The 14,762-nt window shown below is 46.5% G+C and overlaps 1 protein-coding gene across 1 annotated transcript in view; it reads right to left on the reverse strand.

The window, feature by feature from the left end:
* Nucleotides 1-12,821, reverse strand: part of CA8 (carbonic anhydrase 8) — a 290,402-nt gene extending 277,581 nt beyond the window's left edge. Inside the window, exon 1 of the mRNA XM_073679336.1 lies at nucleotides 12,498-12,821. Coding sequence (XP_073535437.1) covers nucleotides 12,498-12,573 — 76 coding nt within the window. The 5' untranslated portion in view covers nucleotides 12,574-12,821. The remainder of the gene's footprint in view (nucleotides 1-12,497) is intronic.
* Nucleotides 12,822-14,762: the final 1,941 nt, after the last annotated feature.

Genomic DNA, 14,762 nt, shown 5'->3' on the forward strand with positions numbered 1-14,762 from the left:
TTCTCTACTCACTAACCCTGCCTCAGCCCTAGGTTTATATAGGGGAAGTTCTTCCCCTCCCAGGACTGGGCAGGAGGTGTGGCATGCACAGGATCCCTGACCAAGAGACCTCCCACCTGCTCTCAGACATAACATTGCTGTTACTGTGGAAACCAGACCCCTGGGGTGCCACATTCCCCCCTAGTGAAATTTAGTACTCCGGGACTAAACATATTTTTAGAAAAACATAACAAGGTATAAACAATAATAATAGTACAATAAGAAAAACATATAAAGATGGTCACGGCGTGTCCGCAACCGGGTGCAGTTTTTGAAGCAAAGCAAGGTGTCCATTTCACCAAAACAGGGAGACGTAACCAGGTAGGGGTCTGTCCTGCCCCGAGTCCTTAACAGTCTTTAGTCCGTCCTGGGTTACGCTCCAACTATACACAAAGGATTCCCGGTAAATCCACCAAAGACTCCTGTAAATAACTAGAAACACAAAATTATACACAAGCAACAATAACAGACAAACATTAATAAAATAACTTAAACACTTAGATCCTCCAACGTGCGGGTAACTGGCCTCTAGTGGCCCTAGTGGACCTACGGAGCTGACTGTCTAGCCCTGAACTACAGGGTGTAGGAGCTGTCAAGGGTAAACTGGGCAGCTGTCTACCGGCTCTTTGGCTCACTAGGGGTACGGCAGGCTCACTATAAGCAGAGGGTTGATCCTCCTGTTCTGCTTGTGTGGAGTCTTCTGCCTCCTGGACCGGCTGCTCTTCCAGCTCTACCTGTTGCTCCGTAGGCACTTGGGATGCTGGTTGGAGGAACGTGAGGACGGGTACCACAACTGCACCATTGACTTGAGTCCAGGACCGAGGGAAGTCTCCGAGCACAGTACTAACCATATCTTCCCTTTCCTCTACGGGTCGATGGTCTTCTTGTTCCTCTTCAGGGTTCCGTAGCTGTTCAGGACACTTCTTCAGGTGATCCCGGGATACAATGGCTATGGTCTCCCCTCCGTCTTTACTGATGGTACAGACTTTCGGGTTCTCGTGGCTTGAGGGCAGTACGGTGTACGGGTCCTTCTCCCACTGGTCGTCCAACTTGTGGAGCCGTCTTTTCCTCTTCAAGACCTGCTCTCCGGGTACCAGGGGAACAGCGGGAGCATACTGGTTGTAAGTTTTCTCTTGTCTTTCCCTAGCCTGACAGAGACTTCGCTCCACGCTCTCCTGTACTTTCCGGTACTGCTGCTGCCTCTCTGTGTCCCAGTCTGCTTCTGGTGAAGTGTCCTCGGGTGTCAGGACTCCCATTTCCAGGTCAACAGGTAACTTACCAGGTCTCGCCCTCATTAGGTAAGCCGGGGTACAGATGGTGGAACCTACCGGGATGTGGTTGTATAGGTCCACCAGATCGGGCAGCTTCTCAGGCCACAGACTGCGTTCTTCCAGGGGCAACGTTTTCAGGAGATCCATTACCACCTGGTTCATTTTCTCACAAAGTCCATTAGTTTGCGGATGATAGGGTGTCGTCCTTATCTTCCGGCAGCCATACAGATTGCAGAATTCCTGGAAGACCTCCGCTTCAAAGGCAGGTCCCTGGTCCGTCAGCACTTGATCCGGGTACCCGTGTGGACGGCAGAAGTGCTGCTGGAAGGCTCTAGCTGCTGTTTGAGCCGTTAAGTCCTTGACGGGGACGACAACCAAGAACCGGGAGTAATGATCCACAATGGTTAACGCGTAGACGTAGCCACTTCTGCTTGGGGTCAGTTTTACATGATCCAAGGCTACCAGTTCCAACGGCTGCCGGGTGACGATGGACTGCAGGGGAGTCTTCTGGCTGGCACGGTCCTTCCTTCTTAGGTTGCACGGGCCACAGTCTCTGCACCACCTCTCGATGGTTCCCCTCATGCCTACCCAGTGGAACCGCCCACGCAGCAGGAACTCCAGCTTCTTCCATCCGAAGTGTCCAGCCCCGTCGTGGTATGCCTCCATCACCATGGCTGCGTCTCTCCGTGGCACCACTACTTGCCAGATTAGTTCATGCGTCCGGGAGTTAACCATTCTGCGGCACAACTTCCCCTTGTAAAGGAACAGTCGACTCTTCTCAGCCCACAGTTGCTTGGCTTCCTCCGGAGCGTCTGGGTCAAGGCGAGCCTCTGGCCGAGTCAGCATCTCTTTTACCAGCCGGACGGCAGGGTCACTGTCTTGCGTTTCCTCCCAGTCGTAGTGAGGCAAGGGGTCAAACGTAGCGGCTTGCTTACTCCTTACCCGATGGGAATACTGGATAGTCCCATGACGGTGGAACGCGGGGAGTTCGACTTCTTCCAGTCCCTCTGGATCTTCTCCTACGTCCGGTAGGTTTGGCATCCTGGACAGGGCGTCCGCGTTGGTATTGGAGCGTCCTGCCCGGTATTTGATTGTGAACTCGTAGTTGGACAGACGGGCCATCCATCTCTGCTCTAGGGCACCGAGTCTTGCCGTGTCCAGGTGTGTCAACGGGTTGTTATCCGTGTACACGGTGAACCGGGAAGAAGCGAGGTAGTGCTTAAAGCGTTCGGTGACTGCCCACACCACTGCCAGGAACTCTAGCTTAAATGAGCTGTAATTCTCAGGGTTTCTTTCGGTGGGTCGCAGTTTTCGGCTAGCGTAAGCGATTACTCGTTCTTTCCCCTGCTGGATCTGGGACAGTACGGCTCCTAGCCCGATGTTACTTGCGTCGGTGTAGAGGATAAAGGGCTGGCTGTAATCAGGGTACGCCAGGATTTCATCCCCCGTGAGGGCCATCTTCAGCTGGCGGAAGGACTCTTCTTCTAACTTCTCCCATTTGAAGGGCGGCTTCTGGTTCTTGGCCTTCCGGGACTGGCCTATCAGGAGGTCCTGCATAGGAGCTGCCTTTTTGGTGAAACCGGGGATGAATCTGCGGTAATAGCCTACCAACCCGAGGAACTGCCGCACTTCCTTTACACTGGAGGGACTTGGCCATTCCTTAATTGCGGTGATCTTATCAGGGTCGGGAGCCACTCCATCAGCGCTCACCACGTGTCCCAGGTACTGCACCTTTGGTTTCAGGAGGTGACACTTGGAGGGTTTCACCTTTAGGCCGTAGCTTGCCAGAGCTTCGAACACTTCCGCCAGGTGTTTCAGGTGGTCCTCATACGTCTTGGAATATACGATGACATCGTCCAGGTACAACAGGACCGTCTCAAAGTTTCTGTGGCCCAGACAACACTCCATTAATCGTTGGAAGGTTCCTGGTGCATTGCAGAGTCCGAACGGCATGCAGGTAAACTCGCTAAGTCCCATCGGGGTGGTGAATGCGGTCTTCTCCCGGTCCGCCTCTGCTACAGGAACCTGCCAGTACCCACTAGTGAGATCCAAGGTAGAGAAGAAGTTAGCAGATCTTAAAGCAGCCAAAGACTCCTCTATCCTTGGTAAGGGGTACGCATCCTTGTGTGTGATACGGTTGATTTTCCGGTAATCTACACACATCCTCATGGTGTTGTCTTTCTTTTTGACTAAGACTAGTGGAGCTGCCCAGGGGCTACAGCTATCCCTGATCACCCCAGCCTCCTCCATGTCTCTAAGCATCCCCTTGGCGTGTTGGTAGTGTGCAGGGGGTACGGGTCGATACCTCTCTTTTATGGGAGGATGGTCTCCCGTGGGGATGTGGTGTTCTACCCCCTTGACTCGCCCGAAGTCTAACGGGTGTTTACTAAACACTCTCTCGTACTCTTGCACCACCCGATAGACTCCCTGTTTCTGGTGTGAGGGAGTGGAGTCAGTACCCAAATGTAGTTGCTGACACCAGTCCTCCATTGTTTTCTGAGAGCCGTTACCTTCCTCCGGGGAAGATGGAGGCAAGGGTTCTACGGACTGTATGGAATCTTGATTGATGGTATACAATTTGGCTAGCGTGGCATACCGGGGCAGGTACACTTCCCTCTTCCCGATATTTATTATGCGAACGGGCACCCTCCCATGGCATACATTGACCACCCCCCGTGCTGTCAAAATGGTGGGCCTACTGTCTGAGTAAACTGGTTCTACCATTGCCTGGTAATCTCTACCTCTCAGACCAATAGCTGCCCGGCACCAAATCATCATTTCACTTTTCGGGGGCATGGCAATAGGGAAAGGGTCACACATTCGCACGCTACCAATCTCACCACCGGAGAGTTCTAGCTGTTGCCGTCGCATCAGTGCCCGGATCTCTTTCTGGAGAACTCGCTGCTGGCCGGAGCTGGCGTTCTTGGCAACCTGCTGTAAAAGGAAAATCACCTCTGCAAGACAATTTTCAATTACATTAGTTCCTAGAGTTATCTTTGGGTGACTCTCGTGTTTGTCAATGTCTACAATGATCAGTCCCTGTGCTGCCAGTTCGACTCTACCGATTTTAATGGTCACCTCTTTAAATCCAATCTGTGGCACGGGCTGACCATTGCTGGCGATGATACTCAAGTCGTCGTCAGGGTAGCGGGTGATATCCGAGTCATTCCAGTACTGCTTGAAGAGCACGTACGGGATGGTGGTGACCTGTGACCCGGTGTCCAGTAGGGCACTCATAGGAATGCCATCCAGTACCACGGGTAAGACTGGACGTCCTCCCACATATTTGTCGCGCCAGTTCGATGGGCCTGGTGATCTTTTTCCTGGGGGTTGGCCCTCTACCCCAGGTTGTGCCAGTTTAAAGGACAGTACCTTGCCATATGTCCGGGTTGATTGCAGCGGCGGCAGATGGGTCGTCCGTCCTCGTTGTATCGGTCGCTGGGTCTTCCTCTGGCCGGTGGGGTCCTCCTTGGTCGACGCCACGGGATGTCCTCCGGTCCGGATGCCAGCTGGATCTTCCCTGGAGTGGAAACCTGTAAAGACTGCACAGTTCGGGTTAGCGCAGCAATGCTTTTAGCTAGCTCTTGGACCTGATGGTGCAGGTCTGGAGCCGGGTCATTGTTCAAAGCCTGCGCATCAGCTCCCACAGGCCCTGCCGACAAGGGCGCCGCCTCCTGGTGGTAAGTGGTAGTGGGGCGTCTGGGGGTCACAATGCCACCTGGTGCCGGTTCTCGAAGCACCCGGATGGCTCTGTCCTTGAACTGTGCAAATCCCAGATGAGGGTCCTGTAAGGCCATTGCCCGCAACTGGGTTCGGTGGGCATTGCAATATAAACCCTCTATAAATTGTTCAGTCAACAGCCTGTCCTCGTCTCCCACGCCGTCAGGGTCGGTCTGCTTAATGGCCCTCAGGGCCTCTTGTAGGTTCAGGGCATAGTCCCTTATACTCTCATGTGCCCGCTGTTTGCACCCGTAGAATCTAAGCTTGATCTCGGCTGAGGTGCGGGTATCAAAGGTGTCCCTCAGCCGGGTTAGTATCCCTGCGACAGTCCTCCCCCCAGGTGGCCAGGACTTTACCTCCCTTTGGGCTGCTCCGGTTAATTGGGCCACCAGGATGCTCACTTTTTGCTCCTCTGTGAGGGGGTACACCTGGAAGAGGCTATCCAGCTTTTCTCTAAAGTCATGCAGGGTATGTGACTCCCCTGAGTACTGGGGTAGCCAGGCTGCCCCCGGGATATAGGGCATGGTGAAAGGCATGACCGCAACAGCGGTGGCGCTGGCGGGGGTTGAAGCGGTGAAGCTCTCCTCCGTATCCGACATCCTTCTCCCCCCTAGTGGACCGTGGCCTACCTTGCGATGATCCTCTTCCGTAGGCCGCGGCTCCGCAGTGGATCGTCAGGGTTGAGGACCTTCCGTCGCGCTCCTGTGACGTCGGCGTCTGCTGGGCTCCTTCCAGGACCTTACGCAACGTCCGGACGTGAGGCGGGGCTTCAGTTCTCGCGCGCTTTTCGGAGTCCACGCCCCTCTTCTTCCCGCGCGGCGTCCTCAAGATGGCGTCCAATGGCGGGAAAACTCCACGTATGGCGGGAAGAAGGCCGAAGATGGCGCCGGATGGCGGGAAAACTCCACCGATGGCGGGAAGGAAGCGGAAGATGGCGCCGGATGGCGGGAATCTTCATCACAGGTAAGTTTGAACAGTCTTTTTCAGGCACGCAGTACCCGGTGGTTGCGGGCACGAAATCCTGCCGACTACGCCAAAAGTTGACGCGCCCCTGGGCCTGTGTCGCGCTGCGTTGCGCATGCGGGAGCTTACCCGGAGCCGGATCTCTTGAGGGTTGTAGTCTCGTGGCGGTGATCCGGTCCGTGCCCAGGGAGTCAGACTAAGTGGCGCTGTATTAGCGGTAGATGTTGGACGACTACGCCACCCGTTGAGTACAGCTAAGGAGCTGCTGCTGCAGGGCAGACCGCTGAGGCCGGTGGTAGGATTGTGCAGCGTGATAGTATAACCCCCAACGGGAGGGGTATGGCCTCAGGGCAGCCGACGTGGATGATGGGGGTAGCAGGAACCACTCAGAGACGGTACGATGTAGTTCAGGGTCTTTACTGGTGACAACGATAGACCCTCCCGGAGTACTGGCTAGCAATTGGGGCCTGGCCAGTCCTTGAGCAGATGGGATCTCCCCTGGCCAGGCGGAGTTGTAGGCCTCCCAAACTAACGATACTCTTCTGGCTACCTTGCTAGAAGCGGGTATAAGTAGCCCACGTCCCTGAGTGTACCGTGTGGTGCTCACCCGTATGGCCGGTGACTCGGGGCCTTCTAGTAGCTTCCGCTCCACGACGGCGGTGCTGGTCCCACGCGTGTGACCGTGCCTTCGGGTTTCTGGGCCAGAGGACCTGCAATCCCCTGTCGGTCGGTCTCTGCTGCTGGATAGGAGTTAGTCCCCACAGCCTCGGGCTCCGGGTCCGGTGATAACTTCTCAGTCAGGGCGAGCTCTGCAGCTGCCAGCCCCTGAATCCTTGTAGCACTGCTCCCACAGAGCTCCTGATGTTCTTTCCTATATCTGCTTCTCTTCTCTGTCTCTACTTCTTCTCTACTCACTAACCCTGCCTCAGCCCTAGGTTTATATAGGGGAAGTTCTTCCCCTCCCAGGACTGGGCAGGAGGTGTGGCATGCACAGGATCCCTGACCAAGAGACCTCCCACCTGCTCTCAGACATAACATTGCTGTTACTGTGGAAACCAGACCCCTGGGGTGCCACAGTTGCATCTACGCAAATTAAATATTGACAAAACCTCCGAACCAGATGGCATCCATCCACAGATATTGTGGAAGTTCAGCTCAGAAATTGGGAGACAATGCATCTCATCTTCTTAGACTCCCTTATGACAGAGTAGGAGCCGCAGGATTGAAAGATGGCTGACGTGGTACCGATATTTAAGAAAGGCAATAATTAGGTGGATCCAGGTAACTAAGTGGTATGCGGTAAGTATGACATCAGTGTTGTGCAATATTTTTGAGACCACTATAAGAGATGACCTGCAAAAATATATTGCAGAGAATAAAATAATAACTGATAATCAGCATGGATTCATGTAGGATAAGTCTTATCTAACCAACATGCTGGATTTCTATGAGGGGATAAGTGCAAATCTGGATGTTGATAATGCGACTGATGTGATTTGTCTGGACTTTGCTAAGGCATTTGATACTGTACCATATAACAGCTTTATACTGAAGCTCCAGAAGCAAGGACTTGGGGGAAACTATATGCAGATGGGTAAGGAATTGGCTAAATGATAGGAAACAAAGAGTCGTTGTAAAAGGCATATTCTCTAAATGGGATATAGTCAGCAGTGGGGACCGCAGGGATCTGTGCTACGACCGATTCTTTTTAATCTCTTTATTAATGACCTTGTGAATGGTAGTGAGAGTTAAGTTTCAGTCTTTGCTGATGACACCAAACTATATAGGACAATAAAAACTGAACAAGACTGTATAATATTACAAAATGATCTGAATAACATTTCTGCTTGGGCAAATACTTGGCCGATGAGGTTTAATGTTGATAAATGTAGAGTAATGCACCTAGGACGGAGTAATCCTATTGCTGCATATACATTAAATGTGAATATACTCGGGACTACAGAACAGGAGAAGGACTTGCATATTTTGGTCACAAGTAAGCTGAGCAGCAGCACTCAATGTCAAGCAGTAGCCGCAAAAGCAAACATCTTTTAGGGTGTATAAAAAGAGAGATAAAATCCTTTTATCCCAATGTGTTGTTATTACCCCTCTATAAATCACTGGTGAGTCCTCATCTAGAATATGAGATCCAGTTTTGCTCTCCAAATTTTAAAAATGATATTCAGAAGTTAAAGTTAGTTCAAAGGCGGCACATCGATTAAGGGATGGAAGGCTCTCATATGAGGGGAGGCTGGAAAAGTTGAGCTTGTTTAGCTTAAAAAAGATGTCTCAGAGGAGGATCATTTATATGTATAAATATATGTATGGTCAATACAAAAGACAGGCACATGACTTATTCCTTCCAAAGACCATACTAAGGACCAGGGGGCACTCATTATGGGTGGATTCCAGCAGCTAAATAGGAAAGGGTTCTTTACAGTCAGAGCAGTTGGAATGTGGAATGCCGACCACAAGAGGTAGTGATGGCCGACACTATAACAGCTATTAAAAAAGGGCTGGATGACACAACAAATGGCATTGTAAGTTTTAAATAATCTCACAATAGAGAATGTGCAACTGGTGGAAGAAGATTGAACTTGATGGACTTTTTTCATTCACCAATCTATATAAATATTAAACAAGTTTGCTGCAAAACAGTCTTCTGCTGGTAGCAAAGACGGAGTATAGATAAGTGAATCCTCACAAGTTGATTTTTAGCCATGTTAATCACCCTGTATCAAAATTGATTAATTACTTTTACTATAAGGAATCTTTATAAACTGTATTCTTTGCAAAGCACTTTCCCAAACAGAAATGTGAATCCAGCCTAAAAGCTTAGTCACTTCTTATCTAGCAGAATCTTACTAATGGCTTCTTGCCTCTGATTACGTTCAGTACTATTGCCACGTTATTTCTTCAGTAAATATTCTTCCTTATTGGCCTGACCTAGCTCCTATAAGTTATTAACATGGCTAGAATGCATAGCTACACATTACTTTGCAAAATGAGGCTTGCTTCAAAATCTGTATGTATAATTAACCTGGTCCCAAGAGGCACTATTATCTATCCAGCATAACTAATATAATGAGAGCTGTGCAGTCTGTTTTCCGATCTTTTTTTGGATTGTTTGTTTTATTTTTGGATGTGCGCGGAATATACATGCAAACAATATAAGATGAAACATTAAGAAACTTTATAATAGATGCTGAATAAACCTATCGATTTGTTTATTCAACTCCAAGGCAGACTCTTGGATCATATAGACTTACACAAGTTGCAGCCTTAAATGCCCGACAGTTGGCTACATATTTGGTGAATGGAGATCATTTAATAGCCTGTATAGACAGTAACAGATCATTCTGTGCATACAGAGTATCATAATTCTCAGCAGCACATCTGCTGTTTACACAGGATGATGTTCTGCCAAGAACAATGATTTTTTAACCAAGCTAACACATCATTTCAACCCGAAGAATGAGCGTTTTGCTCGTTCATCAGTTGATCATCAGCTTGTTTACATTGTATGATTATCCAGAAACAATAATTTTTTTACCAAAAAGAGGAGATGATCTCAAAACAATGGAGAAAAGGAATATTTTTATAGGAAAGGTTCCAATTTCAGAGTTGAGCGAATCCCCAAGATTTTATTCAGGCAGATTTGCTCAATTTCTTGGAGGAAAGTTCAAATTTGCATTGAATACATTTCAAGCAAATTGAATTGGCTCGGAAGTCTTATACTCATCTCTTCTTGGAGTGTTCGGCCACAAGTCCTTCAATCAGCTTTTCTATTTTTTTGTATTCTATATAATTACTACTATCTTCCTTTTGGCTGGGTCTTCTATTCACTAGGCCCCATGTCTCAAGTGGAGCATGATGTGCATCCCTGACATGCATCCCACCGCATGCATGGGGCCTGGTGAATGAAAGATGCAGCCAGAAGAAAGATTGGAGATACAAGACAGAAAATAATAGATCTGAATGGAGAATATGTAGCAATAAGATAGGTGATGGAAAGGCCAAGGATAGTTTAGTTTAAAATTTAATATAATTCAGCAAAATGGTGACCTCTATTTTGCTGAATTCGCCTAAAAGGAATCACAAAAACTTTGGATACTTGTGAATCCAATTTTTTCTGTAAAATTCAAGGCAAATTCAATCCACTTCTTTTGGGATGCACATGTACAATCAGGAGGGTAGAGAGATAAAAACCCTTATTGCAATTGGTACAGTAAATATGGCAAAGACTGGAAAAAGAAAATACATATGTGCATTTTACATTTTCTAAACTAGATCTATATAAAAAAAAGTTGCAATAAATATACATAACAGTTGTAAAATAATCATTCTCCTCCCTTTGGATTCAAGGATAAATAAATAATTTTGTAACACCACTACATTATGGAAATCAGATGATTGCAACACTAGTACAGCTAAGCTTTCACATCTTCTCTATCAACATTGTGAAGACCATTGTTATTGTCCATGGTTTTCTTGTTTTATTTCCACGGTGCAAATGATAAAAGTATAATTTCTGGGCTTGTTGAGACCCCCACTGATCCCAAGAACTTCTGTAATTCAAAGTGTGAAGGAAGCATTTCTGAGCATGTGCCACTGCTCCATCATTTGTCCATTACCTCTCTATAGAAGTTATAGACAGTTAACAAAGCGCTGGTTGCACATGTTCACTAAGAGTTCATCCATACAATTCACTATTTTTAGGATCAGTAGAAGTTTCAGCAGTTGGATCTTCAGCAACCATACATTTATCATCCATACTGTAGCTTGTAGTATCTCTTGCACAAAAAGTGCATATGCACCATGGATAGTTGTCAACCAAACGCATGTTCAACTGACAGCTGCTCTTCCCATTATGCCAATCACATTAGGTAGTTGACCAGTCTCACCAAAATTGGATGGTTTGGTTGAATTTTCTCTAAATTGTATGGAGTTCTTTAGAAGAAAGCGACAGAAGGTTAGTTCGGAGTTACTTACAGAATTACAGAACTATGAGCAGTCTGTTGTAACTGGAAGCCAAAATTCAACAAGGAAATTCCCTGAAGTCTTGCAAAATTCAAATAATCAAATTACAGTATATGGTTGATTAAATTCTTAAGCACATTATTTAAAGTGATATTTTCCATTTTAGAACCATTTTTTCCAAAAGCAGCTTTCATATATGAAACTTACATAGAAATGATAGATAAAGGTGTTGAAGTGGGACCTTACAGGTACATGAATGAAGCTTATTCTGGATGACTGGAATTAGCAGTATCATAATACCTTGCGGTTTCATCAACAATTGTTAGACTTTCGACTCATAAGGGAGTCATGGAGCCATGAACATCCGCTCTTCCTTTTTAATTATCGTAGTCATTGACAATCTTCACATTGATGCCACATTATTTTGTTTTCTTAAGATTTGCCTGTTTTTACTTCTAAACAATAAAGCGTTATTAAAAGTGAAAGTGGCACAACAGGTTTTTAACTCTTTCAATCCTATAGTCGTTAACCAGGCAAAGCAAATATTTTCAATCTATTAAAAACTCAAGCGTAACAGTCATACTGCAGACCGGGATCACACATCCTGGTTGCGGTGCTGTGCTTTTGACATTCACATTTTTTATTGTTAAAGCAAGGATCTGATCTTGCAGTAAAACTTTATACCCCTTTTCCCTGCTGGATTCTATCTCAATTTGGCAAAACACTTTTAAAGGCAAATGTCTCCTAATCCCGTGATAACTACCCATCATACCTCAGGGGTTCAAGATAAAGGGAATGTCTTGGATGACTGATTTCGTAGATGCTTTTGCTTATACATGTGGTAAACATTCATTACAGATATTTGTATGTCATTGTGTTCATACAGTGGCATTCCTCTAATCTGGCATTAATGAAACTTAATTTTTTATTATTATAACATCAGATCGAGCAGTAAAACCTTATAACGCTCTTCTCTGTTTTAGCCTATCTTGGAAAATTTATCCAATCTGTAATTTATTCATCTGTAATAATATTCCAATCACACCATAGATGGAAAAATTAGGTGGACACTCACACCTTTATCAGAATGGGACTTGCAGAAATCTCTGCACTTGTAGCATAAAAATCCTATTTGATTGTATAGAACGTATAGTATTTTTCCACTGAAAATTTTTCAACAGTAAATCATGACATCATAAGTCAACATACCCAAAATCAGTGGGGTTGCGGTCTGTCAGTCTAAAAACTAACCGTAAATATTCATTTCACCGGTCATTATCAGCGTAATATATAAGAAAGAATTTTTCATTTCAGGTAATGCAAGAATACAATCATTTTGATATTTCCTATGATGGAAACTAAAAGTAGCAAGACATCTCTACGGATAGGATGTTCTTAGATGAATATTCCAATACTAATATTGGATAGCCCTCCCTGATTAGCGAGAAATCTTTGTCTTGAACAGTGTCTACACAGGAAAAGTTTATAATGCATGCATACTAATAAAAAGAAGGAAGAACTGACCTTCCAAGTAGCCCCATTCTTGCTTCTCACTGTCTTCCTGCAGTTCGGAGTCATCTATGTAGTGTCTGTCAGCCATATCCAGTGTTTCCTCAGCAGAACAAGACTTCAGTGTTGAGTGGGACACAAACAGCTCATACTCAGGTCCTCTCTTCTCGCAGCCACTGAGCACTGTCACTTCTGCCTGTGCAGCAGAGGGGAGGAGGCGAGTTTCCAATCACTGCAATTATGAAATACAGTCAGGGCTGGGACTTCGACCAGGCAGTTTTAGGTAATTGCCTGAAGGTGTCTTAGGTGTAGGTGGTGCCAGCACAGGAGTTTACTGGGGAAACACAGGAGAATGTGCAGGACTGAAGACGGGGGTCACTTTAATTTGTGTTTCTCGAGGAAGCAGATTTATCACTTCAGCTACAATAGTAGGAAGAGATGTGTAGAGAAGCTTGAAAACTGGTCATGCTGAAGTTAGGGCGCAGGAGTTGCTAGGTTCAAGGATCGCTCTTAATGATGGCACATGCTTAAATTATTGTTTTCCTGTTAGGCAAGATGCATTTATTCAAGGTCAAAAGCATCTGCATGCTTATTCTGTTCTCTAAATTCCTGCTAAAATATTACAATTTTGATTCCAATTGCTAATTCCAGAGACTGAAGGAAGAGGTGATAGATGTAGACGGAGTGATTGCCTCGCTACATACTTCTGAATGTACGTGTGATAAGTATTAATTACAGGTTGTATGCATCTACTGTATGTATATACGGCATCGGTGATATCTGGAATCAATAAGATTAGACATATCACTTATTATTAGTGTTGAGCGAGTATGTTCTATTAACCCTTTCAGCGAGTATGCTCGGGCCGGGCTTCGAGTATTTACAGCTGCTCGGTGATGTGTTTGAATCGCTCCCGTGTGCATGATTTGTGACTGTTTGACAGCTTTATTACATGTGAGGAATGTCTATTTCTTACACATTCCTCACATGTAATAAAGCTGTCAAATAGTTGCAAATCATGCACACGGGAGCGATTCAACAATATCACCGAGCAGCTGTAAATACTCGGAGCTCGGCCAGAGCGTACTCGGACAGAACATGCTCACTCAACCCTACTTATTATCAAATAAACATTTAAAAATATACAAAATTCCCTTTGTGAATGGAAAGGAATTCTTCAGATGACAGCTCAGACCAAAACTGTAACTCAAGCTGCTAATAGACTTTATTTGTGTAATCATTGGAATTTTCTCGTAGGTTCTCTCTGTTCAGACAACTGCTTCTTGGCTGTTCTGACAGCTCTGTGCAAGAAACACATGCTAGATCAGGGGTCTCAAACTCGGCTGGGTATATGGGCCGCACACGGAAAAAAAATTAATTTGGGGGGCCGCATTCTTTGCAGGACAAAGTGAAATTTTTAGTGATACCATTTTTTTTCTATACATCTTTTGAAAAATTTTGCTGTTTTATTTTTTATAGCTTTGGTCATTATGGATGTGGCGATAATAAAACATGCACTTTTTTTGTTTACTTTAGTTTAGATATAAAGCAGCATTTTTAGTGGCAAAATATTTTTTCATGCTTTATTTTGAAGTTTTTCTGCCAAAATATTGTAGTAATGTGCCCCACCCTGGTCTGCATCTTGTTCCCATCTTTGTCCCCATCTTGTCGTAATATTCCATACTGGGCCCCATATTGTCGTAATGTCACATACCGGTCCCCATATTGTAGATATGGCCTTATCTTGCAGTAATGCTCCATCCTGGTCCCCATCTTGTTGTAATGTCCCCATCTTCTAGGAATGTCTTCATCCTGGTCCCCCTCTTGTAGTAATGTCCCCAGCCTGGTCCCCATGTTTTAGGACTGTCCCCAGCGTGGTCCCCATGTTTTAGGACTGTCCTCAGCCTGGTCCCCATGTTTTAGGACTGTACCCAGCCTGGTCCCCATCATTTAGGACTGTCCCCAGCCTGGTCCCCATCTTGGACGACTGTCCCTTGTGCCGTTCTACACATACAAGAGAAAAAAAAAAGATTCTTCTCACCTGTCCTCTGTTCCCTCGGCGTCCTTTCTGCACCTGTCGCCCGCAGGCACCATAGACCCCGATCACGGCCCGGTCCAGGAGCTGCCGGCAGCTGCGCTTCAGTTCAGTGTATTGCCGCGCAGAGACCGGCTCTCTGCACAGCAATACCAGTGGCAGCCGTCGGCCTATCAGAGGCCAGCAGCTGACATCTGCGCGTGTCAGTGATGTCATACGCTTCTGCGCTGGGACGCAGACGTCAG

This window comes from Phyllobates terribilis, unplaced genomic scaffold, assembly GCF_046119375.1.
Source record: "Phyllobates terribilis strain yellow unplaced genomic scaffold, ASM4611937v1 Scaffold_4__5_contigs__length_816908805, whole genome shotgun sequence".
Classification (NCBI taxonomy): Eukaryota; Metazoa; Chordata; class Amphibia; order Anura; family Dendrobatidae; genus Phyllobates; species Phyllobates terribilis.